This window comes from Peromyscus maniculatus, chromosome 5 (genome assembly GCF_049852395.1).
Source record: "Peromyscus maniculatus bairdii isolate BWxNUB_F1_BW_parent chromosome 5, HU_Pman_BW_mat_3.1, whole genome shotgun sequence".
NCBI lineage: Eukaryota > Metazoa > Chordata > Mammalia > Rodentia > Cricetidae > Peromyscus > Peromyscus maniculatus.
The window spans coordinates 135637176-135665166 of record NC_134856.1 but is presented as its reverse complement, the minus strand read 5'-3'; the positions used below and the strand labels follow the sequence as shown (position 1 = coordinate 135665166).

General features: G+C 51.9%; 2 protein-coding genes across 3 annotated transcripts; one reads left to right on the top strand and one right to left on the bottom strand.

The window, feature by feature from the left end:
- Eif4e1b (eukaryotic translation initiation factor 4E family member 1B) lies at nucleotides 1–27991 on the bottom strand. Its single transcript, XM_042278510.2, has 7 exons — nucleotides 27956–27991; nucleotides 3499–3689; nucleotides 2925–3020; nucleotides 2314–2377; nucleotides 1622–1735; nucleotides 1359–1498; nucleotides 1–1063 (listed from the first exon to the last, which is right to left on the bottom strand). Exons 1-7 carry the CDS (start codon nucleotides 27959–27961, stop codon nucleotides 949–951), a joined length of 726 nt encoding a protein of 241 aa, XP_042134444.2. The 5' UTR covers nucleotides 27962–27991; the 3' UTR covers nucleotides 1–948.
- On the top strand, nucleotides 18609–25968 carry Sncb (synuclein beta). 2 transcript variants are annotated; one of them, XM_006976816.4, is made up of 6 exons: nucleotides 18609–18880; nucleotides 19486–19615; nucleotides 22214–22255; nucleotides 22401–22519; nucleotides 24892–24981; nucleotides 25339–25968. In XM_006976816.4, exons 2-6 carry the CDS (start codon nucleotides 19495–19497, stop codon nucleotides 25369–25371), a joined length of 405 nt encoding a protein of 134 aa, XP_006976878.1. In that variant the 5' UTR covers nucleotides 18609–18880; nucleotides 19486–19494; the 3' UTR covers nucleotides 25372–25968. The 2 variants fall into 2 exon arrangements, with proteins under 2 accessions (XP_006976878.1, XP_042134445.1); XM_042278511.2 differs by lacking the exon at nucleotides 18609–18880 and adding an exon at nucleotides 19155–19265.

Genomic DNA, 27991 nt, shown 5'->3' with positions numbered 1-27991 from the left:
TATTTAGACTCCACGTTTATTCCAAAGTATTTATGTAGAACAGATACAAAAAGGGCCTAAGCATCATTAGCCTCAAGTAGACCCCTTCTAACAAAACCATGGTGAGATGCAACCATCATCAGTAATTTCTTCACGGTGCTATGGTGTATCCACTGATGTACTTCAGCCCGCCCTAAGGCAGGAGACACAGAACCCACGGGACCCTCATCCTGTCTTGATAGGACTGTGCAGGCTTTCTCGGTCCCCAGAGCTCACCCGTCTTTACAAATCTCCATGTTTTCCCTCTAACCTACTCCAGGACTTGGGGTATGGTGGGTAGGGAGGGCGGTCGATCCTAGGACCAAGTCACAGCTGGTCTAGGGAAGGGACAGGGTTTAGGATGGGCACCCAAACTACAGATCTGGTGAGGGGTAACCCATAAGTTTTTGTGCTTACAAAGAACTGAACTACTCTTAACATCTCCCAAGCAGAAGAGCGTGCCTCGAGCCACCCGGTCCTCTTCCCAGGCAGGCACAGAGAAGTGTTGGCCACGGGATTCTCCTGTCCTCATTTGGCGGGGTTGAGCCAGGACTTGGCTACACCCTGCCTTTGCCAAATGGCCACACACAGAGCTAGGGATCGAGTGTGGTTTATAAGTATTGGCCAGCTGCCACAAGGACTGGGCCAACAAATGTTGAAGAAAACTATCATGAATCCAGACACAATGGTGAGCTCCTGTAATCCCAGTTATTTAGTCTGGAGCAGGAGGATGTCTTAAGGCAAAAAAAAAAAAAATACGAAGTTAACCTGGGCAACATAGTGAGACCTTATCTAAGGGGTGAGGGTGCTTATGTGTGTTCCAAGACAGGTAAAGAGCCAAGCTGTCGGCCCCAGGACCCACAGTTTAGTCTTCCCTGTGCACCAAACAGCAGTAAGAGGGCGTCCCGTGAGTGGTGGCTGAAGTCTACCTCACACCACAAACTTGTTCTTGGCTAAGGAATTGCTCTTAGCAGCAGTGTCTGTGTGGGCCTGGTACCCAATGATAGTCTTCGTAGAGAGGCCCAGACGCTCCTTGTACACGTGCCTGGAGTAGGAGACGGGGAAAGATGGCAGATGTAATCTAGACCCAGCTCTGTCATTCAGGTGCCACAGTCTCCCCTGTTTTACCTGGCTTACTCACAGCCAAGACCAGCACCCACAGAACCCTTCCGTGAAAATGAAAGCTTCTTTAGTTAAAGTGGTTTGAATCTCCATTCCAACTCCTTTGATCCAAGTGGGTAAGGATTAAGGGAGAGCCAGCGCGGAGGGTTCCAGAGGTCTCCCTTGCAGGCCAGGCCACCACCCACCCAGCCCCCAAAACCCATGCAGAGGGGACGCACCCGATGTGCATCACTCCCGCCTGGTTCTCCGCCTCACTCGTCCACACGGCGATCTTGTCTCCCTTGGCGCGGATGTTGACCACAGCCCCACACACCTCCTTGCTGTGCTCTTCAAAACTCTCCCCAAGCAGACACAGCAACTGGACCCAGAAGGGGAACGGCAGGTGTTCCAGCCTGGATGCAGGGTCCACCCCACCAGCTTTGAGGCCACCCCCCTCCTGACGGCCCACACCTGCACCCTTCCCGCCGCCGCCGCCACTCACCGTCTCCAGCCACAGACGGTCCAGTTCAATGTGGCGCTGTTGTTTGGCGAGACTGAGCAGCCAGCGGCCACCCCGCTTGTTCCTGTTGTCCTCCCACATGGGCTGGATGCCATCCTGTGAGGAGTGGCAGGTCGACGGCCTCCCTTGGTTTAAAAGGAAGTGGGCGCCAAGCCCCCTCTGCCCAGCGCCTTGTCTGCTCTGTACCCAGGCCTTAACTGGGCCTGCTTCTTACCTACATGCCCTCTGACAAGCAGAGCCTGCCTCCAGTCTCTCAGCCTCCAACACGGGCCCCTTCCAAAACACCACAAGCCACTGAGCCTCACATTGCCACCTTTTGCAAACTTGTCTGTGGGCTCGTCACCTTTACTGAACAGGGTGCCTCTGGGTCAGAATTTCTGTGGGCTAGGGTAGACATCCCAGGCTTGGCTGTGTGGTCCCCAAACCTTACTGGGCAGAAGACACCCAGAGAAACCTCTAAATGCTGATGGTAGTGCCTCCAAGATGAGACTGGACATGACAAGGAGTGCTCCCAAACCCCGGGACACACAACTTTGATGCTCACGCTAGTTTAGAAGGCAGGCCCAAAGAGCCTTGAGACCCTCTTCCCTCCAGACTCAAGCATCCATAGCTGCCCACAAACCAGCCATCCGTGAGGGGAAAGCCCTGGAATCAGTCCCTTGAGCAGAGCCTACCTTGAACAGAGCGTAGTCACAGCCAGAGGAGAGCTTACTGGCCAACTTGATGTGGCTGTACGTCCTGGAAAGACCCCACCCAGAGTTCAAGGCTTTGCAGCCCTTGGTTCACCTGACCCTGATTTGCCAAATCCTCACCACACCTGCCTTCCCACCACCTGCTTCCTTTCAGGGCCTCCCCACCCCCTCCACGCTCCACCTGGGCCCTGCTGCCTGGAATCCCTTCTCTAGGAACCTGACCCAACTAAGAAAGCCTGATCAAGTCCACTCCAGTAGGGCATTCCAGCTGGGCCTCCTTCTTGGGTTTGTGTGGCCTTTCTTGGCTCTCTTCTCTAGCACATAAATGCTAAAGCAGCAGCCTAATCCTTACTGTGGCTGAGCCAGCTTTCCAGAGAGAAAGGAACCCGGTCAGGGTCACAAAGGTACAGAGTAGTGGGGTTCACTCCTGCCTCTCCCTGGCCTGAGGAGCTTTGCGGGAGAGGGAGGGTTGGGAGGGTGTGGCCAGAAACTACCAACCCCCAGCTCCAGCAAATGTTGACAAACCCCTGAGAAGGTGGCAGGCTATGATGCCTTTGACCCACAGCTCCGAGCCCCTGAGGGCAGACACTCACGCCCAGAAGTCCTCCACAGTGTTCAACTTGGTGACTAGCTGCAGGTTGTCCTGCCAGGCCCGGCTTCGGTCATTCCTGAAGAACCACAGACCCCACCTGGGAATGAGGCGAGAGGAGGGTCAAGACCCACATGACAGACACCTCTGCACACCTGGTTAACATGCTTGTGAAGTAGGAGGTGAGATCTGAGACATAGCCCCCAAAGCATGGAAGCTAGTTATCCCTGCAGGCTGGGTGAGAGGGTATTGAAGTCCAGCGAGAGCTGGAGAGGCGGCTCAGTGGTTAAGAGCACTGGCTGCCCTTCCAGAGGTCCTGAGCTCGAGTCCCAGCACCCACAAGGAGGCTCACAACCATCTGTAATGGGATCTGATGCCCTCTTCTGTCATGCAGACCTACAGGAAGATAGAGCACTCATATACATACATACATACATACATACATACATACATACATACATACATACATACGTTTTTTAAAAGTCCACTGAGTAGGAGGCAGGACCCAAGGGTCTCGGGCAGCTCAAGGGGCACAGACCCTGGCCTTACACAGGGCCGTGTCCCTGTGGCCTCCCTACCTGTACTGCAGGGGATGCTGTTCTCTCAGGACCTCGAGTGGACATTCTCTGTCAGCCTTCCTCCTCAGGGTCTGAAGGGCTCCAGGGAGGTCTCTGGCTTCTCCTCCCGACAGGACCGCCACAGCCGCTTCTGGTGAGTTTTCTTCCTCCACCTCCTTCCTCCTGTACTCTCCACCCTCAGCTTTGACTATCTGACCAGAGAAAAGAATAGGGAGTGAGCCAGAGCTGGGGCGGTGGTGGCGCACCCCTTCAATCCCAGCACTCGGGAGGCAGAGACAGGTGGATCTCGGTGAGTTCCAGGACAGCCAGGGCTACATGGAGAAACCCTGCCTGGAAAATTAAAAAACAAAAACAAAAAACAAACTGTGATCTGTAAGGCTGGTTCTAGCTGACCCCTGTCCCTATTTTCTTCACCCCAGCTAGTCAATGGCTCTGGGATAGGCAGGTAGGTAGACTCACAGCGTCCGCAGTGGCCATGACAAGGCTCCACCAACAACTAAGAGGAGAGGCCCACAGGGCCTTGCTTTTAGCCCACCAGAGAACCCAGTCCCACCTGGGCCGACAGGTGGATGGAGGAGTTTGTGGGGTGGGGGCGGGGTGGGTTGGGATAGGGATTTACCAGACTCCTTCAGTTAGAAGGTAAGTGCTCATCACCCTGCACAGCTGTGACCAGAAAAGCCCACCCTCAGGCAGTGGGGATACTCGGAGAATTGAAAGTAAGAGTCAGCATTTGGGGTTTGCTCTTAGGGTATTTGAGACCTACTGAGGGAAACCTGACTTTGAAGCAGGTTGTTCTACGGATGACAGAGGAAGCAACATTCACACACACACACACACACACACACACACTTACACACACACACATACACACAGATACACACACTCACACAGATACACACACTCACACACGTACACACATACACGCACACACAGATACACACACACACATACACACACACATACACACACACACACACACACACACACACACACACACACACACACACGGTAGCGGGTATTCGCTCCAGTGTGGGTTCTTTTATAAACGTGGAGCTGACTCCATTGTGAAAAGGCTTTTCCACACTGATTACATTCGTTGGGTTTCTCTCCAGTATGGATTCTTTTATGAATGTAGAGATGACTCTGATGTGAAAAGGCTTTACCACATTGACTACATTCATAGGGTTTGCCTTCAGTATGACTTCTTTTATGCCTATAGTAGTAAGGCTACTGTAGGTCTCCAGCGTCACATCTTTGTAGAGACTCTTCTGGGTAGGACCCAGCAAAGCCCACTCTTCACACGTGAAGTTGATATGTACATCTTCATAGGTCACTGCATCCATGACAAGGCTGCTGAGCTTGCCCATGCTCTCTCTACAGTGGAACCCATGGCACCACACAGGGCCAACCACACACACACACACACACACACACACACACACACACACCCCTTCCATGTACACCTTCAGTTTCATCCAGTGTCATTTATCTGGCTCTAGAAGCAGCTGAGTTTTTAAAGCAGTCAGTCACTGAAGGAGGTAGCACATGCCCATAATCTTAGCACCTGGGTGGTAGAAGAGGGGGATCAGGAGATCAAGGCCAGTCTTTCAGGTACTGAGGGAGTTTGAGGCTGTCTGAGTTATAAGAGAGCCCACCTCAACAAAACAAAAGGGTAGCCATTTGCTAATGTTTAAAGACTGGTAGGCTTTTTATTAAAAGCCACACTCATGCCGGGCAATGGTGGCACATGCCTTTAATCCCAGCACTCGGGAGGCAGAGCCAGATGGATCTCTGTGAGTTCGAGGCCAGCCTGGGCTACAGAGTGAGATCCAGGAAAGGCGCAAAGCTACACAGAGACACCCTGTCTCAAAAAAACAAAAAACAAAAAACAAAACAAACAAAAAAAAAAGCCACACTCCTGATTTGTCATGAGAATTTGGAGGGCTTGGCACCTTGAGGCCCTCTACCTTGTCGGGCCCCCATCCACTATGGGGCTGCCCTCCTTGTCTCCTGCCAAGGACACTCATCTGAATGTTCTCCTGGACATCATTGGTAAGCACAGTGCCACAGTCACCCAGCATGTGTCTAAGGCCTTCCCTCCACCCATCCAAGTTACTGAACCCATGGGCCTCATTGCCCCCAGCTTGCAGATCAGGAGGTCAGCATACGACTCAGAACCTGCACGTGAGGTTCAGAGAATAAGGCCTGGCCCACTGCTCGATGGATGCCAGGTGAAAGCTCCGCCTGGGCCGTGGAGGGGAAGATACGAAGCTAAGCTTTGCAGCCTCCACGTTCTCAAAAGGTTGCTCAACCTCCTCTCTCAGAAGGGGCAGGGTGGAATGATCAACCAGAGGCTGACAAGCCACCCTTCTCAACCCACATCTCTAGCCACCCCACAGTACTTGGGGCACAAGGCTTGGCAGTGGCGTGCAATGATGGCACCAAATGGGTGGGTGGAGCCGAACAGCCCTGGGCTCCAACCCCAGCACCATTTTTCTGTTAATGGTGCTGCACCCTCTGTGCCAGGATCTGGTGGGAACAAGACTCATCCGTGACCTTGCGCACAGACCCCAGTCTACACCAGCACAAGCTTCTGCCAGAAAGGAGCAAGGGCTGGGAGGAGAAAGTCCGGGATCTGTCCTGGGCCTTAGAGTGCTGTAGGTCTTGTTTGTATACACAGATCAGAATTGCCTGCTGGGGGCTGACACCTTGGCTCAGCAGGTAAAGGCACTTGCCTCCAATCTCCTGAGGACTGACAGTCCCTGCAGCCTACAAGGTAGAAGGAAAAAAATCAGCCCCCTTAGGCTGTCTTGTGATCTCCACATGATGGACACACATGCACACCCACGTGCACACATACGCACTTTAAAAACTCTTTTATTTCAAGACTATTGGGCTCTGTCCTCAAGTTTCTGGTTGCTTAGGTCTGAGTTCAACCTGAAGATTTGCATTTCTGATCAGTTCATTCAGGCTCACAGGTCGCAGGTTCCGTCTTTGTGTCTGGGAAGGCATGGCCCACATTTTCATGGATCGGAAGCAGAGAACAGGGAACACAGGTTCTCAGCTGGCTCTCTTCTCCCTTTCTCCGGTCTGTGACCCTAGGCTAACCCACACAATGGTGCTACCCACAGTCAGTCAGCCTCTCCCCCTCTCAGCCAGGCCCCTCTGAAAATGACTTCACAGACACACCTGAAGGCATAACTAACTAATGTCCTAGGCCTAAATGCTTTAAATGCTTTTTAATCAAAATTAACCACCACAAAGCTGGGTGTGGTGGCGCATGCCTTTAGTCCCAGCACTGGACAGAGGAAGGAGGAGGTTCTCTGAGTTTGAGGCCCATCTGGACTACAGAGTGAGTTCCAGGACAGCCAGGGCTATACAGAGAGACCCTGCCTGGTGTGTGGGGTGAGGGGTGGGGAGGCATTAACCACCACAGCCAGGTTCTCAGACCACTGCCCGAGACTATAACCATAAAAATAATTGGGAGGACACCCACCAGGATGTTAAAGTGAGCCATTTGGTAGAGGCAGCAGAGAAGATGAAGAGGTGATATGTCTAGAAATATTGGAAGACCAGAGAAGGACAAAGGTCCGCATCCCTATTGCCTGTAACACAGCCGATCTTAGTGACCTGCAACAGTGAGAATCTTTACTATGCTTGCAGATGCTCGGGGTACCTGTGGGGTCAGCTCAACTCTGCTCCAAAGCAAGATAAGCTAGGCTGGCTCACAGCTTGGGGCTGAGGGCATCTGTCACTCCCATGAGGTGGCTAGTGCAGCTGTCAACAGGAACCTCAGCTCTGTGTGGCTTCTCTATGTGTGACTGCTCAGCCTTCACAGTGTGGTGGCTGGTTCCCACGGGTTCCCAGGGCAAACATCCCCAAAGACAGGAAGCAGACTCTGCCAGAGCCTTCAGGTTCAGGTCTGAAGCCTGGCCTGCTGTGTTCCCCTCAACTGCAAGGACGAAAATTCAAGGCAGGGATGAGCTCTTCAAGGGCACTGTGGAACTAGACCCAGGCAGTCCTGGAGGAGGCCCAGGCTGGGACAAGGCTGTGGATCTGTAACTGATGGACTGAAGGATCAGCTCTCTCCAGGGGTGGGCATGGTCTCAGCTGTCTCAGAGCCCTGACCCTTCCCTGGCACGGAGCGGCTTCCAAGCATGACAGCGCCTTCTACAGCTCCTGGAGTCCAGGGCTGTGGTGTCCAAGGCCCTAAAACAAATCCCTGGGCCTGCTGGGAGTCTGGCTCTTTGCCAAGGTCAGCCTGTCTTTAAGGAGCAGCTGAGTGGGGCTGACAACCTGGAGGTCTTGAATCTCAGCACTGCTCTGAAATTTTTCTTTTCTTTGTTTCTCTTTAAAACTTTTACTTTATTTGTATTTACACTTTTGGTCAGCCAGTACCAAACTATGGGGCTTTTTGTTTCTGCTTTTGTTTAGAAAGCTTGAGCCAGATGGGCTGGAAAGATGGCTCAGTGGTTAAGAGCACTGACTGTTCTTCCAGAGGTCCTGAGTTCAATTCCCAGCAACCACATGGTGGCTCACAACCATCTGTAATGAGGTCTGGTGCCCTCTCCTGGCCTGCAGGCATACATGCAGGCAGAGCACTGTATACATAATAAATACATCTTTTTTAAAAAAGAAAGCTTGAGCCATTTGGTAGTTAGTCCCTCTGTGATGGCAGTTCTCAACCTGTGTGGGTCACAACCCCTTTGGGGTTTATGTTAGATATTTACATTACATTCATAACAGCAGCAAAATTACAGTTGTGAAGTAGCAATTAAATAATTTTATGGCTGGAGTCCCCACAACATGAGAAACCATGTCAAAGGGTCACAGAATTAGAAAGGGTGAGGACCACTGCTCTATGGTAACCACCCTCTCTCTTAGAGTTCCTTATCATCTGTCAGTTTGCCTTTGTCATGGTTTGCAAATAAGGACCTTGCGGGGTGGGACAGCATGTCCTAGAATCAAGAGTCTGTATGGCAGTGCACAGGGGTGGGACAGCATGTCCTAGAATCAAGAGTCTGTATGGCAGTGCACAAGTCAGCAGGAAGAGGCAGGTAAAACCCGACCTGGACCAAGATGCAGTTCTGTGTGTCTGGATGGGTGACTGACCCCTCGTCACAAGGAGGGTCATGTACCTTGATGAGGTGAGAAAGGATTGTCTACAGGACTGAGAAGTGTGTCCGGGAGGTGGGCTAGGGGACCAGATCGATGGCTCAACAGTCAGAGCCCTGGCTGCGCTTGCGGAGGACCCAGGTTTGATTCTCAGCACCCACATTGCTAACAACCATCTGTAGCTCCAGTACCAAGGGATCCAGTGCCCTCCTCGGCCTCCACAGGCACCTCTGCATGCATGTGGTGCCCAGACAAACATGCAGACGAAACATTCATACACATAAGATACAAATAAATCTTTTTATGAAGACATGTCGAGTATGTTTCTAAACATGTTTAACTGCCTTTTTTTTTTTTTATTAAAAAATTACATTACACCGGGGTGGGGGGGGGGGACACATGCCTTTAATCCCAGCACTTGGGAGGCAGAGGCAGGCAGATCTCTATGAGTTTGAGGGCAGCCTGGTCTACAGAGGGAGTTCCAGAAAGCCAGGGCTACCCAGAGAAACCCTGTGGTGATATATTGTGTACCCTAATAAAATTTTCCTTAAGATCAGAGGACAGAACAAGCCACTAGATTAAACATAGAGGTCAGGCAGTGGTGGCACACACCTTTAATCCCAGTACCAGGAAGGAAGTGATATGGCTGGGTGGAGAAAGGTATATAAGGCATGAGGAGACAGGAACTAGAGCCTTTTCAGCTGAGGACTCAGAGACATTCAGTCAGAGAATTCATGGAGTTGGTGAGGTGAGACGTGGCAGCAGCTAGTTTCTTTGTCTTGCTGAACTTTTAGCATTTACCCCAATATCTGGCTCCGGGTTTTTTAGTAAAAGACCATTTAGCAATTCCTGTTACAAAACTCTGTCTCAAAAAACAATCAAACAAACAAAAACATTGCATTACACTTATTTAAATTCTTTTACCATTTATTGATTGGTCTTTGTCGTTATTGTTTTGTGTGTGTGTGTGTATGTTTTAGTTACTTTTAAATTGCTGTGAAGAGACACTATGACCAAGGCAAATTATGGAAGGAAGCATTTAATGGGAGCTTATCCTTTCAGAGGGTGAGTCCATGATAATCATGGCAGGGAGCAGGGCAGCAGGGCAGCATGGTTCTGGAGCAGTCGCTGGGAGCTTACACCTAATCCACAAGCATGAAGTGAGAGAGGGCACTGACTGGAATGGCCTGGACTTTTAAAACCTCAAAGGCCACCCTCAGTGACACACCTCCTCCCATAAAGCCACACCCACTCCAACAAGGCCACACCTCCTAATCCTGTCCAAACAATTTCACCAGTTCAAATATATACCCAAGCATTCAATATATGAGCTGATGGAGGCCATTCTCATTCAAACCACCACAGCGTGTGTGTGTGTGTGTGTGTGTGTGTGTGTGTGTGTGTGTGTGTGTGTGTACACATGTGCGTAGGTCAGTCACAGAACAACTTGGTGGAATCAGTTCTCTTTCTACCACGTGGATTGCAGAGACTGAATTCAAGTTGTCAGGCAAGCAGGCACCTTCATCCACTGAGCCATCTTACTGGCCCCACATTTTTATTAATTTATTTTCTTATGGTGGGGAGTAGTGTAAGTGGATGAGCACACCACACACATGTGGAGGTCGGAGGACAGCTTGCGGCCGCCAGCTCTCTTTCTACCATGTGGGTGCAAAGGATCAAACTCCAGTCATCAGGCTTGGCAGCAAGCACCTTCACCTGCTGAACCAATGGTCCCTTTTCAAGTTTTGAAGTATAAATAAGTTTTAAAATATCTGGTAAAGTCCACAAACTCCACAAAAATCAGCAAAGATGACTCTGAAGAACTCTCAAATACATTTTGACATCAAGGTCAGACTAGTCACTTGGAAGAGCTTTGCAATGAGCACGGACGGGATGTCTGTCGTGATGGCCGAGTTGCCTCTGCGCTATGGGACAATTTCACCCTCACACAGAGGAGGACCTGGAGCCTGGAAACTTAAGAAAATCACTAGAACTGTTAAGACAGAGGGAAGAGTTTGCAAGCCTCCCACAGTTCCAAAGATGTCTGTGCTCCTGACGATACTGAATGCAGTTTCCGCCTGGTTGCTCTTCAGATTCATCAGGAGGGGTTCCAAGGTGTCTCTGTTCCCAACACCAGGAGGCCAAGGAGGCCAGAAGGCCTTTTTTGGGTGTGGATACGTGCACCATGCTGAAGTAAGAAGGACTCCTCTTTGCTTCCTTCCTCGCACACCCTGCGGGGCGGTACTGCAGGAGCCCCAGCCCCCTTCTCCCAGTCCAGCTCACAGATTGTGTCCGCTTTGGTTGCTCCCTGAAGAGGCCAGTGCTCATCTTCACCCTAGCGTTCATGTGAGTGGTCTTCTCAGAAGGTAGCCGCTGTCTTGCAGCCAGATAGTTTTTCCCAGTGGACCATAGAAGTGACTTGCGGATCTTTCTCTGTGTTTTTTCCCCTGCAACTGATGCCAGTTCATTTTCTTCATCTTGTGCCTCATCCTCATCAGAAAAGGCTGAAGAAGTCTCTGCATCTGGGTTTCCATCACCACTTATTTTACACTTTTCTGTTTTTACTGCTATTCTAAACAAAAAGCATTCCAGTTCTGGAATATAGTCTTTCTGGAGATGGGTCGTCCACATTATTTTATTCATCCTGGTCTCACAGAGAGATGCTCTTCTGTGAATCCCACTTCCTGTTCTGAAGCTTTCCTGTCTGCTTCTCCCTCTCCTGCTTGCTGTCCCCACCAGCTCCGGCCTTGGTCACTGCCTGAGTTTTTCCAAACACTCTTCCTCACTTGCAATCCTGCCTCCTTACAGAACATTCTTTGTGTGTCTCAGAGAGGTCATCTGAAACTTTGACCTAATGGTTTAACTTCTTTGTTTAACGCCTTCCTGGACAACCAGAACATGATCCAAAGTTTAGCCTGGAGGCTGGCATGATCCACCTTTGTAGGGTGCACACTGCTCCTCCAGCAGGCCAAGGTCCCTCCTGCCTCAGCCTTTGAATTTGCAGTTACTAACCTCCTTCCCTCCCTTCCTGTCTCATAGCCCATGCTGGCCTCAGATTCAAACTTGATATGCAGCTGAGGCTATCCCAAATTCTGATCTTCCTGCTTCCACCTGAGTGCTGGGAAGTTGGGTGTGTACCCCTAGTTTATAAGGTGCTGGAGACAAACCCCGGGACCCCATGTATGCTAAGCCAGCCCTCTATCCACTGACTGACACCTCCAACTCCCAATCTCTTTAGATAATTGATTTTCTCTTTTTGTCCTTCAGAGCTGGGTTCAAATGTCACTTCCCACCCACCCTATCTAAAGAGGCTTGCTGTCCCCAGGTACTTTTAAACTCACCCCTCTTTTTATATCATTCTTAGTATTGAGAACCACTCATTGAACTCTTTTTTTTTTTTTTTTTTAAGATTTATTTATTATGTATACAGCATGTATAACTGCAGGCCAGAAGAGGGCACCAGATCTCATTACAGATGGTTGTGAGCCACCATGTGGTTGTTGGGAATTGAACTCAGGACCTCTGGAAGAGCAGCCAGTGCACTTAACCTCTGAGCCATCTCTCCAGCTCCCACTCATTGAACTCTTAATTCAACAAATAGAATACACACTTGTTCATCCAAATAGAGCCTGACAGACAGAGCACCCAGGACAGACCAGAAACAATTGCGCCCAGCCCAGCTCATGAACTAATGGTTTTATCAGGCTAGCTTAATAGGAGTGTGGGAGCCCCCAGACAGCTACATTACGGAAGAGTCCTACCCTAGCATGGGTGACGCCCCTCCCCTCCACCTTCCACCCACTGTCACCCTGGGACTCCAGAGACTACGAGACCACCTGCAGCAGGGAGGTGGCGGGAGAGTGACTGTGTCTGATGACCTGCCCACCTGCCCTTGTATCAGGAGATGTTAGCAGGCCCAGGCTGTGAGGGCCTTCTGAGCACTGCTCTGATTTTGAGATGGCAATGGCTGGGTCTTGCCAACAGAACTGAGCCCCACACCACAATGTGACAGTTCTTCTGTGCTAACTGCTGTGCAGACTCTCTGGAAAGCACAGCCTCAAACCTCTCTTTGCTCTGGAAGGTTCCTTAGGCAGGCATCCTTTCCATGCTGATCTCCATTTATCCCTTCACAGCCTCCCCCAGGCCTGGGCACCAGTGTCACACAAACGGTGACTTCTCTCACCCTGACCTAAAATCCATATCCAACCATCTGTAGGACGAAGTCTTGGGTGTCTGCTGGTGACTGAACCAGACCCAGCTGTCACCTATGCCCAAGAGCCATGTTCTCCCAATACAACAACAATTATAAGATGAACGCAAAGATGGACATAGCAGTACAGACCTGTGAGCCCAGAATTTGGAACAGATAGGAGGGAGGATTATTAGATTCAAGAAGGCACGGGCTATAGAAGATCCCATCTCAACAGGAGGAGGAGAAAAGGGGCTCCTGTCTCCTGTGTTCATCACAGTGGTCCCAGCACCTTTCTGGTCTCCCTCTTCTAGTCGGTTCTCTCTGGTGATGTGCCAGCCATGCTGGCCTGCAGCTGGGCTGCCCACAGTCTGCCAGTCTCTCTATTGCCCAGGCTTCTCCATCGCAGCCTCATCCCATTGCTTCCCGGGCTTGATCAGCCATGCCTCCCTGGGTGATGCAAACTCCTCAGCCACCACAGTGTCCTGTCTTTTTCTCTACACACACACACACACACACACACACACACACACACACACACACACACATTTGTACCCACAATACACTATCAATTTTGTTAATTTAATTTTCTTAGTGCCTGCAATCTTCCAGTGGAAGAGTGCTTGGTTTCTAGGAAAATCTCCGAGATGGGAGCAGTTGACAGGAGACTTGGCAAGGTGGCTGTCTTGATGTTGACAAGAACAATACAGTCACGGTCCCATGTGCAGCCCTGCTCACTTGCTGTGTTCTCTTCTAGCATGCTAGGATGGAGGGTCTCCACTGATCTTGTTCTCAGCTGAAGCTCCCATACCTAGCTGATGGACACCCAGGACACACTGGGTAAAGGAAGAGAAGCCAGCAACATCTTTGTGGGCAATATTATCAACTAATAGAGTCTGGAATGACCTAGGAGACAAACCTCCATGCGTGCCTGTGAGAAAGTTTCTAGATTTGGTTCATTGAGGTAGAAAGACATACCTTAAATGTAGGCAGCACCATTTGATGGGCTCATGTCCAGGACTGGATAAAAAAAAGAGAGCTGAGCACCAAGATTCATCTCCTTGCTGTGGACACAGTGTGACTGGCCGCCTCAAGCTCCCATCACCATGCCTTCCCACCATGATGGACTGTACCCTTAAACTAACTTAAAAAGTAGAATTTCAATCAGGCATGGTAGTGCATCCCTTTAATCCCAGCACTCATGAGGCAGAGGCAGGTGGATCTCTGCAAGTCTGATTTAGCCTAGCTATAAACAAAATCGTTCCACGTCTTCCTGTTTCCTGCAGTATAAGGTATAAACTGATCATCTGTCTCCCTTCTTCTTCCTCTCTTCTCCCTCTTGGCCCACCCTTTCTTACTCTTCATCTTACTGACATTCAGAATTCTGAGTGCAGGCCACAGAAATCCTGCAGCTCATCTGAGTAAGCATCTAAGGCACCTATGACCAAACACCGGGCAGCTCCATCACTGGGAAGGTGACCGTGCAGCCTGGAGTGATGCTGAGCCCATTACTGAGCAGACTATAAGGGCTTTCCAGACACCAGAGTTCTGGACAAAGTCTCCCAAGCTAGGGAAAATAATCAAACAGCACATACACACACACAACAAAAGCCCTTGTCCCTGAGCCTGCTCCCTTTGTACCCCCACCTCCCAGGGGCAATTCAGTTAGTGGTTTTGTGGCTGTCATCACAGAGTCCTATGTTTCTCTGGCTACAAATGTACACAAACAACCATTGGTATCAGAGATTGATTCCAGGGCCCACTACAGGCACCGAAGTCAGTGGATGCTCAAGACCTCATGTGCAATGGTGTGGTGCTGCATCCAGGCTTCATCTCACCTTCCGCAGGCTTATCATCCTGGAGGACTCCTAAGACCTGATATAGTGCAGTGCTAGGTAACTACTGCTTAAAAAATAATGGGAAGTGTAGCTGGAGAGCTTCTCTCCAGGTCCCGCTGAGCCCTGGCAGTCCGACAACCCACTTATAAAATAAACACACAGACGTTTATATTATTTACAAACTATATGGCCATGGCAGGCTTCTTGCTAACTGTTCTTATAGCTTAAATTAATCCATAAATCTATACCTTGCCATGTGGCTTGTGGCTTACCGGTGTCTTCACATGCTGCTTGTCATGGCGGCAGCTGGCAGTGTTTCCTCCCACCTTCCTGCTCTTTCTTTTCTCCTCTCTGTTAGTCCCGCCTATAATTCCTGCCTAGCCACTGGCCAATCAGTGTTTTATTTATTGACCAATCAGAGTAATTTGACACAGCACTTCCCCTTTTCTTTTTTCTTTTTTTTTTTTCAAGAGGAAGGTTTTAACTTTTACACATCTCCAAAGCCAGCTTGGTATATTTGGGAATTTGGGCGTAGCTTCTCTTACTACTTCCTGCTGGAGGGGGGTGCTGTATCTTATGGGGACACAAAGAAAATTTTAGGATTATGGAGTAGTCCGTGAGAGTGTATCGTCTGAGCCAGTTGCCTTGAAACGGTTCTGGATGTTGGATCATCTGTGCCATGGTGTCTTCGGAGACCTTTCAGGGGGTCTTGGCTGGTCAAACCTGATGTATCTTAATCTGGAACAAATCCATAGCCTCTGGCTTTCTGTGGAAACAAAAGCAGAGCCTCTTTCCAAAGCAACATATCCTTATATCCAAATTTTGAAGTCAAGGTACCTTTAAAATATACATTTTGGCTTAACTCAACAGCTTTTGCAATCAAATGTTTTTCTTCAGTTAAGAATATCAAAGAGAACATAATCCAGATTCTCTGTGTGGTAGCCATCTTTACATGGCTTATTTTTTATATTACCTTGCGCCTATTGCTTTTTTTTAATGTTATATACTTTCTTTTTTTAAATATTTATTTATTTATTTATTATGTATATAGCATGTATGACTGCAGGCCAGAAGAGGGCACCAGATCTCATTATAGATGGTTGTGAGCCACCATGTGGTTGCTGGGAATTGAACTCAGGACCTCTGGAAAAGCAGTCAGTGCTCTTAACCTCTGAGCCATCTCTCTAGCCTGAGCCTATTGCTTTAAACTGCAGCCTTCTAAGCCTGAAACAGTGTTGGTGCTGTGGCTGCTGGCTCCACCCACTTCAGCTTCCCAACATGGCAGTGGTACGTTTTCCGCCAGCTCTGGGAGCCATCAACTCTCAGAAATAGTGGGTCTATGCTTGTATCAAAGCAGCGTGTAGCCCAGAAACCTCTTTTTGTTTTGTACTAGCAAAGGCTAAATCCACCACGCAGCTTTATGTGCCACTTGCAGAGGACTCATTCCCGCCATATTGCAGGTCGAGTGCACATGCCAGGAACGTGCCATAGTAGCTCAAACACGCAGGTTGCCACTAACTTGAGAGAAACAACTAGGAACTGTTTTTAGCTCTGTTTTAGAATCTTTTTTCTTAGGTTTTAGGTGGAAACTCTTGCCAACACGTTGGGCACCATTTGTAGATGTAACCAACCATCTTATTAAATAAGAAACACAGAACCAATGTAAAGAAGAAAGCCAAGAGATCAGAGCTAAGAGCCTTACCTGTCTGCTGCAGTTAGCCTCTTCAGCCAAGAGAGACCTACTTCTTGTGTGTTTGTCTTTATATAGACTTTCTGTTCTGCCTTCTCATTGGTTGTAAACCCAACCACATGACCGCCTCGTCACTGCCTGTCTGTACAGACCTCCAGGTCTTCTATGGTTGGTATTGAGGTTAAAGGCGTGTGTCTCCAATGCTGGCTGTATCCTTGAATACACAGAGACTTACCTAGCTCTGCCTACCAAGTGCTGGGATTAAAGGCGTGCACCACTGCCGCCCAGCTTTTGCTATGGCTCTAATAGCTCTGACCCCCGGGGAACTTTATTTATTAACATACGAATAAAATCACATTTCAGTACAAATAAAATATCACCATAGGGAAGAAATTTGTATATGTTCAGCATAGATATCATTTGTTTTCACAAATTTTCTTCTTATTTAACAATTGATTTTAAAAAATTATTATGCATATATGTGTGGGTTGCACACATAAGCACACTGCCTGTAGAGACCAGAAGATCCCTTGAAGCTGGAATTATAAATGAGGGTGAGTGGCCTTATGTGGGTGCTGGGAATTGAACTCTGGTCTTCTGGAAGATCAATATACTCAATCACTGAGCCATCTCTCCAGCTGGTCTTCTTGATCAGTTGTTGGTCGACACTATGGATACAGAACCCTTTGTAGGGAAGGTCAACTGTATGTGTATTTGTATGGAACATGTCTGTATTTAATGCATATAGTATGTGATAAATACCTATAATATGTACATATATACTTATATATTGATATATACTAATATTTATATATAATAAATACATGCTGAAATATAGAAAACTGCTCTTACATATAACTTATTAAATATGTAAGTGTGTAATATAGTTTTCTATGTATCAAAATAAGCTTGTTCAACACCCACGAGTTTTGCACCCTGATTCTCACTAACACCATGTCTTGTTTCATTAGTGTGTGGTCCATGGGGGTCTGGCTCCTGGCTCCTGGCTCCTAGCCACATCACAGTGTGCCACTGGGCAGATGTGCTGTAAGGAAGAAGCCAGACCTCTAAGAGGACTTTAGAACGTTGTCAGTTGTGTTACACAATGACCACCCCTGCACACGTGTCAATGAGAACACACGTGAGTAGGGATCCATGGAGTGAGTTCCTGAAAGGGGAGCTGTCGATCCAAAAGAAGTGTGCGTTCATACGGCTGAGAAACGCTGCCAAACTGGCCTCCGAACAGCTTTGCCAACTTACAGCCCTGCCACGGCCGCGAGCGTTTCTTGCCCATGCCTTGCTGTCTGCGGCTGGCACACCTTACCACACCATTCTTGCCCCACACCCCCTGCTTCTGCCCCGCTGCCTTTGCCCGTGTTATATCCACAGCTTACAACATCCTTCCGAGCTTGTTCCCAAGGGAAAAGCTCACCCACATTAAGTGCCACCTCCTCGTTACTTCTTCCCCCGACTCCCTGAAGTGGCAGGGTCCCTTTCATCTGCGGCTGCACACCATGGGTATAATTCTGTCATAGAACTGACGGAGGTCCCGTGTGCATCTGGAATCTCCACCTGTATTCAAAGGTCTCTGCCCTCTTCTCCTCAGTTCCCTCATGTCGCATGCCGTCTAACTGCCCCTCGGTGTGGTAGAGCCAACGGCCTCCGGCCTTTGCACTTGAAGGTCCGGCTCTGCGGCTCTTCCCTCACCTGTCTCGGTCTACCTGGCTGCTTCCCCTGCATCTCTATCGCACGGAGGCCTTCGCTGTCCACTGACCCTGCCTCAAGCTCTGTCTCTTACATCAGCATTTCACTGAAATAACCCTGCTTGGTTAAGCGTGGATACATTGATTTTGTTTCCTACCTCTCATCTCTGCGTGGGCATGAGCGCGTACACACAGCATCTCCCTGAGGTCAGGACCGCGCTTTTCTTTCCCAGTCTCCACCCTCGAACCTGCACCACACACCTAAGCTCTGCCTAGAGGCACTGACTCCCTCCTTGGTTCTACAGAAGAGGGAACCGGCATTTCAAAGGGAGAGCCAAGCAGTTCAAGATCCCACAGTTATTAACCAACGACTCTATCTGAACTCCCAAGCCAACCGCATCATTTCTTTCCCACTCCTCTCGCCGCATAGCCCCCTCCCACACTCCCCAAAGACTACGAGTCTCCAGCACCAGGGTCCCCGGCTGCACGTCAGAGGCCCTCCCCTGGAGGCTCGCCTGCTCTGGGGAGATGTCACCCTCCCCGCCCCCTGTCAGTCAGGCGGAAGGGGCGGCGCGGCCACCAGGGGGGGTGCTGAGCTCAGAGCTGCCGCAGCGCCTGAGCTGGAGCCGGAGCAGAGCCGGAGCGCGGGAGTAGCATCCTCCGTGGCAGAGCACCTAAGGCCGAAGCTTTGCTGTACTTCCTGCTCAGGACCGGTGACCCGAGCGCCTGACCACAGCCGGACCTCATTGGCACCAAGCCTAACCCTGCCCGGCATAGCCCAGCCCCGGCATCCGCTCGCCGCTGCCGCCACCACAGCTCCATCCCCAGCCCGGCCCCCGAAACCCAGGTGAGGCTCAGGAAGGGGATCGAACTGGGGTCCAGAAGGACCAAGGGTGAGGTGAGGAAGGTAATGGAGACTGCACTGGGGAGAAACATGGGCTCAGAGATGGAAAGCGCTGGGCAGGCGCGGGCAGGTGCACTGCAGGATGCGCGCCTGTCCCCTCTGGTTGCTACAGTCTGGATGGATGTGCGGACGTGCGGCTGTGCCCGTGTGTCAGTGTCCGTGCGCTTCTGAACGCCCCATGTCATGTATGTGCACGTGAGCATGTCCATGGTGTGTGTTTGTATGCTGATCGTGTGACTGTCGTGTATACAGACAGGCCCGGGTGTTCGCGCCGAGCCCAGCTTCCGGTTCTGCGGGCCTGCAGGTTGCAGATCTCCGGATAACCGAGGTGGTGGCCCCTCCCGCGTCCCGGGGTTTCAAGGACGCTAGGACTCACCGCAGCATGGCCCTGAGGCCTAGAGCTGGGGAGTGGAGTGGGTAGGAGGGGGCTCTGGGCCCAGAAGCGCGCCAATTCTCAGGGAGGGAGGGAGGGGGCACCAGGTCCCCCGGGAGGGCCGGAGTGAAGGTGTGGAGCCAGCGCCTGGCACTTGTGTGTTTGCCCTCCCCAGGCCGCCAGGATGGACGTGTTCATGAAGGGCCTGTCCATGGCCAAGGAGGGCGTTGTGGCTGCAGCTGAGAAAACCAAGCAGGGGGTCACCGAGGCAGCAGAGAAGACCAAAGAGGGCGTCCTCTATGTCGGTGGGCAAGGGGCTGCCGGGCTGGGTGTCTTCCGGGGGCACCAGGAAGGGTCCTCAGAGAGACTGAGGGGTCTGGGCATGAGAATATGAGTCAGCAGATGGGCGAGGTCAGTAGGGGTCACTGGGGACACAGCCAGCTCATGGAATTGTCCAGAGGAAGGTGGGAACAGGGTGGGAGCTATTGAAGGTGGTGTTCAAAGCAGAGACCAGGGACCAATGTCGTGAGCTCATCAAAGCTCCCCTTTCTTACCCTGTCATCACTATTAATAGTGACCTGATGGGGAACCTTCACTTGAGGCCAAGCGCTGGGAAATGCCACAGCATCTAATGCTCCTGGCCCTTTTTCTGCAGATCAGGGACACTGGGGCCCTCTGTTAACCACTCTGCCCAAGGTCACACAGCTGGGAAAGCCTGAAGCTGGGGTATGAATCCAGCTGGGAAGCCCCACCTTCTCTGGGTATTGGGGAGCTCTCTCCAGCTATCACCCCCCCCCCACACACACACACACACACTCCTGTGGGTTTACCAGGCTGTCCCTCCAGTTCACCCTCCTCTCAGCTGCCAGCTGGTGTCAGGACAAAGGCCAGGGGGTTAATGTCTCTCACCCAGAGTGTGAAAGGACTTTGTAGGGTTATTTGCATAATAAGAGAAAAGGCTGGAAACGGAAGCTAGCCGACTTGTTGTGGAGCTCACTTGGTGGGCCAGGACTGCTCTTGTAGAAAAGATACGAAAGCGCTGCATGGTTTGCCCAAGGTCATAGCGAATTCGGTGTGTTCATTGAAAACATACTGTGTGCCAAGCATTGTGTGGCTGCTGAGCTGTGACGATGAAAGGGACAGAACTGAGTTCCTTGGGGCGAGGCACAGCATTTCAGTGATGGATCTGACGTCAAGTAGCAAGTGTGGGACTCATTTGGAGGAAGAGAGCTAAAGGGGAGCCACCTGCAGAGGTGATCAGTCCTGACTACCTGGGGAGGCAGGAAGGCGGGATACAAGGACCATAGAATGGTCTGAAAAGCAGAGGCCAGGAGTCAAGGATGAGCTTGGTTGGGAGGCAAGAGCCAGTTCACAAGACCTTGTATGCCAGGCTGGAGCGTCCTTGTAATTACTATTAGAGGCTGTGAGTGAGAGATTGGCATGATCTGACCATTGCAGAATGGTCCCTCCAACCCTCAGAAGCATAGCAAATTGCAGGGAGGCCAGGAGCCTTGCCACCTGGGAGGAGAGCAGCGGTAACTGAGCCGGCCTTGAGCCCACATCTGCCCAGCGACGACGAGGCTCTGGCCTTCCTTCTCCTCTCTTCCACTTCTTAAACCCCTGGCACCCCAGTGTGTCTCTCTTGCTGATAGGCTCTGCCTCTCCAAGCCATGGCGCCTTTTTCCTTGGCAGGCACTTCCTAGCTCAGGAACCTTTGTGCTAAGGCCTCTGCTCCTGTAGCCTAGCATGCAGTACCCATGATGGCCCCACCGCGGCCTACATTTCCCAGCATTGTTTTTCCCCATACCCAATGCTCCTGGCACTCAGGTGGTGTTTCACCTGCCAGGTTCCACGCTTTAAGTTCCTCCTCCCTGTCTCCTTTTAGAATATCCGTGTGTTCCCCGTTTCTCATGTCCAGGCAGTGACCCCACCTCTTGCGGTCCCTCGAGTCTACATATTCTTTCCTGACAGTGAGCACACGAAGTGTGCAAACGATTTGCTGATGAGTGAACAAATAGCACCCAACGTGACTCCTGTCCCCTGGGCCTCCAAGTTCTGGCTGGCCTTGGTGTTGGGCACACTTCATCCCAGCCTGGCCTCACCCTTGACTCTAGCTAACCTAGCCTCATCCCCTCTGTATTGGCCTTAGCCTAGATTTACCAGCCTTTGCCTGGTGGCTCGGTCTGCACATGACAGATTCCCCAGGCCCAGGAGGATACACACCCTATGGTCAGGGCTTCTCGCCTCTGCCACTGCTGCTCTACGACCCTGACGAAGACCCAGCCAGTGCCACGAGTGCCCTCTACAATCCAAACATCACCTTCAGACTCGCCTGCACCTAACACTCTCCACTTTGCTCAAAAGGAGGAGGAGGCACTCATGCATGGGGCACCAAGAGCATCTTCCAAATGCATGGCTCTGTTCCTCCCAGCACCACTGCCTCCCATGTTGGGCTGCACATCCATGCAGTGTCTGGGAGCAGGACTTTCAAGTCGGCCTTGAATGCTCACTCAGCTACTAACTGACTGCAAGGTCCTTACAGAGCTTCTGCCTTCCAGCTATGAAGAAAGAACTACCCGGCCCCCCCCCCCCCGCCCCCCCACACACACACACTGCCCAAGCTGTAGACCAGGGGAAGCTAAGAGCTTTGCAATGGTACTCAGCCAGCCTCCACTGGGGGTGTGGGTGTTGAGGCAGGGGGGCAGAGGCCTGGGGAAGTACGTGTAGGGACTGAGTGCCATTAGCATGGGGGTAAGAACTGTGGAATGAGGGGGTCCAGGGAGGCAGTTCAGGGGACCCGTTGCTGACTGGGTCCTCTGCTCACCGCACGAGCCCTGCATTGGGCTGGAGTCTCTGGTCACGGTGCTCAGACTCCTTCAATATGCTCCTCTTTCTTCCCATAGGGAGCAAGACCAAAGAAGGAGTGGTACAAGGTGTGGCCTCAGGTACCAGCCCAGCCCTAGTGCTCTAGGGGGGTGAGGGGCATGGGGACTCCTGAGGCTTCTGTGTGGGGTTGCCCCTGGGGAAGGAAGGCTCTGGGACACTGTGTGGGGACCCCTGGACTGAACCCTTCACCCACTCCCGCTCCAGTGGCTGAGAAAACCAAGGAGCAGGCATCACATCTGGGAGGAGCTGTGTTCTCCGGCGCCGGAAACATTGCAGCAGCAACAGGCCTGGTGAAGAAGGAGGAGTTCCCCACAGACCTGAAGGCAAGTGACCCCCGCCCGCCACATGCCACGCATGCCGGGCACACGTGCCTGCCGCCATCCACTCCACCGTGACTCCCCTCGCCTGGGGTGCAGGCTTGCTTGCCTCCTGTCCTACAAGTCTGTGCTACACTCGGCTCAGAAGGAAGCTGAGGGAGGTGTGTATAGATGCTCCCTGTGAAGGGACCCAGAAGGGGCTGTCAGTGCATAGTTCACTTAGCAGCATGATTCTAGGGATTCCTGCGCACGTCTGCACATGCCGTGGCTGGTTCATTCGTTTCCTCTCGCTGAGCGGATGTCCGCACCAGTGGAGACACAGTGGTTCCACAGTGGGTGGGCCCCTGCATTCATGCTACGGAGGTAGTGAGAGAACACGGTGCAGAGCCAGCCAGTGTGCGTGATGGTGTCGGACAGGGTGGTGCGCATGTGCGGTGAAGAAGGGAACACTGTGACAGGACTCCCTGAGCCAGGAGGGCTTCCGTGGGGAGGTGCCGTTGGAGCTGACATCCAAAGGATCAAGGAGAGGCAGCCCTGAGAAGATGTGCGGGAACTGTAATTCAAGCAGTTTTGAACAGGAAATACAAAGGTCCTGAGGCAGAAGTGAGGAGCTGAAAGTACACAGGCAGCTTTAATGCTGCGGTTCTAGAGACCACACCTTGAGAGCTACCAAGATAGAAAGCCTGGCCCGCAAACAGAGAATGCTCCATGACCAGGTCAGCGGGGAACATGCGGCCTGTCAGGGCTATATAAGACTCTTGCTTATGGGACTGGAGAGGTGGCCCAGCAGTTAAAAGCACGTGTTGCTCTTGCAGAGGACCTGAGTTAGGTCCCCAGCATCCACAGAGTAGCCTACAGCCATCTGTAACTCTAGTTCCAAAGGATCCAGTGTCCTCTTCTGGCCTCTTTAGGGCCTGCTGCCTAAGGTCCCTTACCTAGCCAGGCCTGCAGGAGGCCGTGGAATATGCCTGGTTCGTGGAGGGAGAACCTCCCAAACACCTGCATCCCATGTACCCACTCAGCTCCCGTTAGTGCAGGCCCTGCCTACTCTCCTTCAAGGGCACCCGCTTCCTGACTTCCATCACGGCAACCGGCCAGGTGCTTTTGATCTCATGAGCATCTCATCCTGAAGAGTGCGTGCTCTTCTGTAGTCTGCTTTTCCTAACCCACAGTGCGACTGCGAAGCCTGCCACTGTCTGTGCCAACTCCATCCCCAGTGGTCCATGTTCCACTGCGGTTAGACCACATGCCCAGAGCCATTCTGCTGTCCTGTTGTATTCGTTTCCAAACAAAGGGCTCAAGCTGGGATTTATTTGGGATGGGGTTGCTGCAGATTGAGCCAAGGCCTTTAGCACACTAGACACATGGTCTAGCATGAAGCTATACCCTGAAGGCCTCAAGCTCGGGCTTTGAACCATGTCTTTCCTGGGTTCTGGTCATAGGTGGGTAACTTGGGCAAATAACATTTCTCATTTCTTTGGTCTTCTCCACAAAGACAGGAATGAGCCACCATCCTCATTTACAGGAGATGTAAAACCTTGTACCCAAAGGGGTGCAGGTAGACAATGCTCCAAGGAGCAGAAGCTACCCGTGGGGCTAAGGCAACTGGAAGCACCAACCTCTCAGTACCACAGCTCCAGGGTCCTAGGCATGTGCCAGCCCACTGTGGTCTTCTACAGCCATGCATACACCCCAAGTTATGTGTTTACATATATGTGCTCATTTGCAGGTGGCCAGCCATGTGTCTAGCAGACCTCTACATGCATGCTCATTGGTCTGTGCCCATCTGGGCAGCAGATGCAGGGGGGAGGGGAGAGTCTTAGCTCACACATCCAAGCAACACCATGAGCTGTTGCTTCCAGCTTATCTTAAAATAGCTACAGTGAAGAAATCAGGCCAAGCTCAGCCCTGGGGGAGGGAGGGATGGGTGGAAGGCAGTGGAGGGAATGGTACGAGCCCCTCTCCAGCCCCATACCTGAGCCTGCAGCTCTTCTGCCTGGGAGGGGAGCTTCCAGAGTCAGTCCTGCAGTTTGACTGTGCCTGAACAGAAGACCCATTTGCTCTCTCCCAGTCTATTCTGTCTCCGTGATGGCGGTAGAGGCCGCCAGGTTCTGAGCTGTGCGGCACAGAGCGCTGGGCACCCTCTCCTCTCCACGCCCCTCGCTTTCCCTGACGATTGGGTGGGAATTCACCACTCACACCTTTATCTCATTTCTCACTTTTAAGACCTCACATCAACAACTTACCTAAACATCTCTTGCACTGCCAAGCCATGCTAGTCTACCTCACTCTTCCAAGCAACCCATAGCACACCAGCGTGGGATTTTAAGGAGTGTCCGTCCAGTCGCCCACACAGCCCTGCTCTTCTCTGTTCACAGCCAGAGGAGGTGGCCCAAGAAGCCGCTGAGGAGCCACTGATTGAACCCCTGATGGAACCTGAAGGGGAAAGTTATGAGGAAACACCCCAGGTGAGGGGGGGAAACAGAGATGGGGGAGGGGCATCCCTGAAGAGTGAGGTCACCCCTAGCTGGGTGGGAGGTCCCCAGCATGATAGAGCTGGGCTGGGGGTCTTCAATAACTCAGGCTCCGGGGCATGGAAGTCGGGAGGGCAGGACAGATGGCAGATGGTGCCTAATGCTAGGCCCCAGGCACAACTGCCTTGGACTCTCTCAGCTGAACTCAAGCCCAGATTTCTCCCCACCCAGGGGGTGGGGCAAACATTATTCCTCCTTGATGGGGAGGGATCTGGCAGGCTGCGTTTGACCACTCACTCTCCAACACTTCCTTTATGCTCTTCTCTATTCCACCCCCTCCCTCTGATGCAGGAGGAATATCAGGAATACGAGCCAGAGGCGTAAGGGTCCAGGAGGGCCCCGCACCAGCAGCACAATTCCTTTCCTGTCCCTGCCCCGCCCGTCACCCCCAGAGCCAGGGCTGTCCTTCCACCTTCTCCCCCAAACACGAGATCTTCCTTCGGCTCCGAGGCACCTCCTCCGGGCCTGTGTTAGTGTCTGCCCTGTCCTTCTGTCTGTCTTACCTGCCCGCGTTCATCCCTGAGGCGTGGACTGGAGTCGGCAGAGGCCCGGCTGGGAGCTCCGCCCCGCCAGTGTTACCCTCACCCTCCATCTGGTCCAGTGTCTGCTCGGATGTAGCATGTTCTATGTATTTTTAAACCAAGATGGGAAAGCTATGGCTCCTTCCCCATCCCAACAGAGGTTCTCCGAGGGGCCCCCCGGGCAGCCCCACTTTGACTCCTAAAATGTTTTTTTCTTTTTAACCCAAACCAGGAGCCAGGTCGTGCCATGCCCCCTCCCTCAGCCCGCTCGGTCCGAGCGTGGGCGTCGTGTGTTGTGATTGTGGCATGGAGAGTCCCCCACCCACTGTGTGAGCGTGTCCCGGGTGGGCCGGCCCAGCCGCCCCCCAGAGTGTCCATGAATAAAGCCAATCTGTCTGTAGCTGGCGCCACCTGGGCAGGGCGGGGCTTCCGGGCCCCGGACCGCCCCTCCGCTCTTTGGGCCCTGGCACACTCAACATAGGTACACCGCTGGCTATCTGAGACCTCAGCGTATCCATCTCCTACTCCAAGTGGGCCCACGCCCCGGAGGGTGATGGCCTCCACCTCCACCCGCGCTGGGACTGAAGTTCACTGGGAGGCGGGAAGTTAGCATCGGGCGCCACCTCCTGGCAGGAAAAGGGGTGCAGGGCCAAGAGCGCAAAAGGACCGCACCGGCATCGTGAATACGCATGCACACGCGTGCACGCGCGCCAGTCTCTACGCGCAAGCCCCGCGTGTCAGCACCAGAGCCAGGGCGCACGTGCAGACCTGCGCCCTCTGTCGCGGTTGCAGCTGCGCCGCGGAAAGACGTCGCTAACCGTTAGCAGACCCCTCCCACTCCAGTCCTGTACATACACATCTATGCACACCTGCCCAACGCAAACAAACAAAACCATTGGAGACATTGGCCCAGGGAGGGCACAGCGCCCAGCAGGCGGTACTCTGCCCTCCCAGAAGCTCCACTGAAAGTTTGAGATTTCAGCTGGAGTGGGAGAGGGTCTGCAGGAAACTGGGAAGCCGGACCAGAAACCTGGAGCAAACCAGGATCAGCACTAGGGGGCCCCCGCCGACTCAGAGTAAGAAGGGAACCTCGAAAAGACCCGCATTGGAGGCTCCGCCTCTGCAACCACGCAGCCTTTAAAGGCACAGAGTGCCCTGCTCGAGGCTCCGCCCCATCTGTGCGGCGTTCCCATTTGCAGTAAAAACCTGGTCCTGTCTCCATACGCCCGGCAGACTCCTGATTTACTGCCGAGAAACCCCCTCAGCCTCGCCTTGACCTCCCGCTTCACAGCTGGAAGCAGCTTGCTGTATTCAGTCAGCTCCTTTTCCCTTTCCCAGAGTCGATGGAGAGAAGAGGACGCAAGTCTGGGGAGAACATTAACCCTGTGGGAGACCTGTGTGTTCCGCTCACCTGGGCCTTCCTGTCTGGAAGCAGGAAGCCGCTACCAGATGACCCTATGAAACAAACTGGTGGGCTTGGATGAGTGAGAGTGATAGGAGTTGGAAACCCCTTGCGGCTCAGTTACACTTCTGAGAACCCGCAAGCTTCTTGAGCAGTGGTTCTCAGCCTTCCTGATGCTGTGACCCTTTAATACAGTTCAGATTGTGGTGACCCTCAACCATAAAGTCACCTTCGTTGCTCCCTTTTAACTGTAATTTTGCTACTGTTGTGAATCAGTAATGTAAATACTTTTGGAGATAGACGGTTGTCAATGGGTCGAGACCCGCAGATTGAGAATCACTGTTCTGGACACTACAAATGCATGGCCCTCTGGCTGAATTTTGACCTCTAGATAGGGTTAATTTACCAGCACACTATATTTTTTCTAAGTCTGGATACCTTTGGTTTGTGTACACCTTTTCCAGCCCTGCCTGTCCTGATTTTATTACACCCAGTCTGCAGGCAGTGTGTGTGTGTGTGTGTGTGTGTGTGTGTGAGAGAGAGAGAGAGAGAGAGAGAGAGAGAGAGAGAGAGAGAGAGAGATCTGTTATCTGTAACCCAGCACCTGAACTCCTTATTTATTTATTGGCTCAACCTGTTATCTTCAGTCCCTGATCCCCATTTTTAGACGGCAAAACCAGGTTTACCATCTGGCCTGTGAAGAGATTTATTTCCTCCTTCCCAAGTGCCAAATCCTACACCTGGCCCCACTGAGAATGATTCTGCTCAGAGACCAACATTCTCACCTGCCAGGGTCACTTTAAATGCATTCCAGGCACAAATCCAGAAGCAGAAGATGCCAACCCATGTCTGATGACTCTGTGTGTGTATGTATGTCCATGTGAGTGTGAGTGTGTGCGCATGTGTGTGTGTGTGTGTCCGTCCAGCTCATGGGGTCTGAGCCATTTCCCAAGCTCCCAGTATATTCCAAGCATGTGGTACTTACCTTCATTAATTTCACTTGAAATCTCTCTCTGTACTT

Bases quoted from the DNA above. Each gene is read 5' to 3' on its own strand.
- Sncb (XM_006976816.4), top strand. From the start codon at position 19,495: ATGGACGTGTTCATGAAGGGCCTGTCCATGGCCAAGGAGGGCGTTGTG. The intron at 19,616-22,213 runs GTGGGCAAGGGG...TTCTTCCCATAG, and splicing joins AGAGGGCGTCCTCTATGTCG to GGAGCAAGACCAAAGAAGGA. The intron at 24,982-25,338 runs GTGAGGGGGGGA...CCTCTGATGCAG, and splicing joins GTTATGAGGAAACACCCCAG to GAGGAATATCAGGAATACGA.
- Eif4e1b (XM_042278510.2), bottom strand. The intron at 2,378-2,924 runs GTGAGTGTCTGC...GGGTCTTTCCAG, and splicing joins ACTGTGGAGGACTTCTGGGC to GACGTACAGCCACATCAAGT. The intron at 1,499-1,621 runs GTGAGTGGCGGC...TTCTGGGTCCAG, and splicing joins ACCGTCTGTGGCTGGAGACG to TTGCTGTGTCTGCTTGGGGA.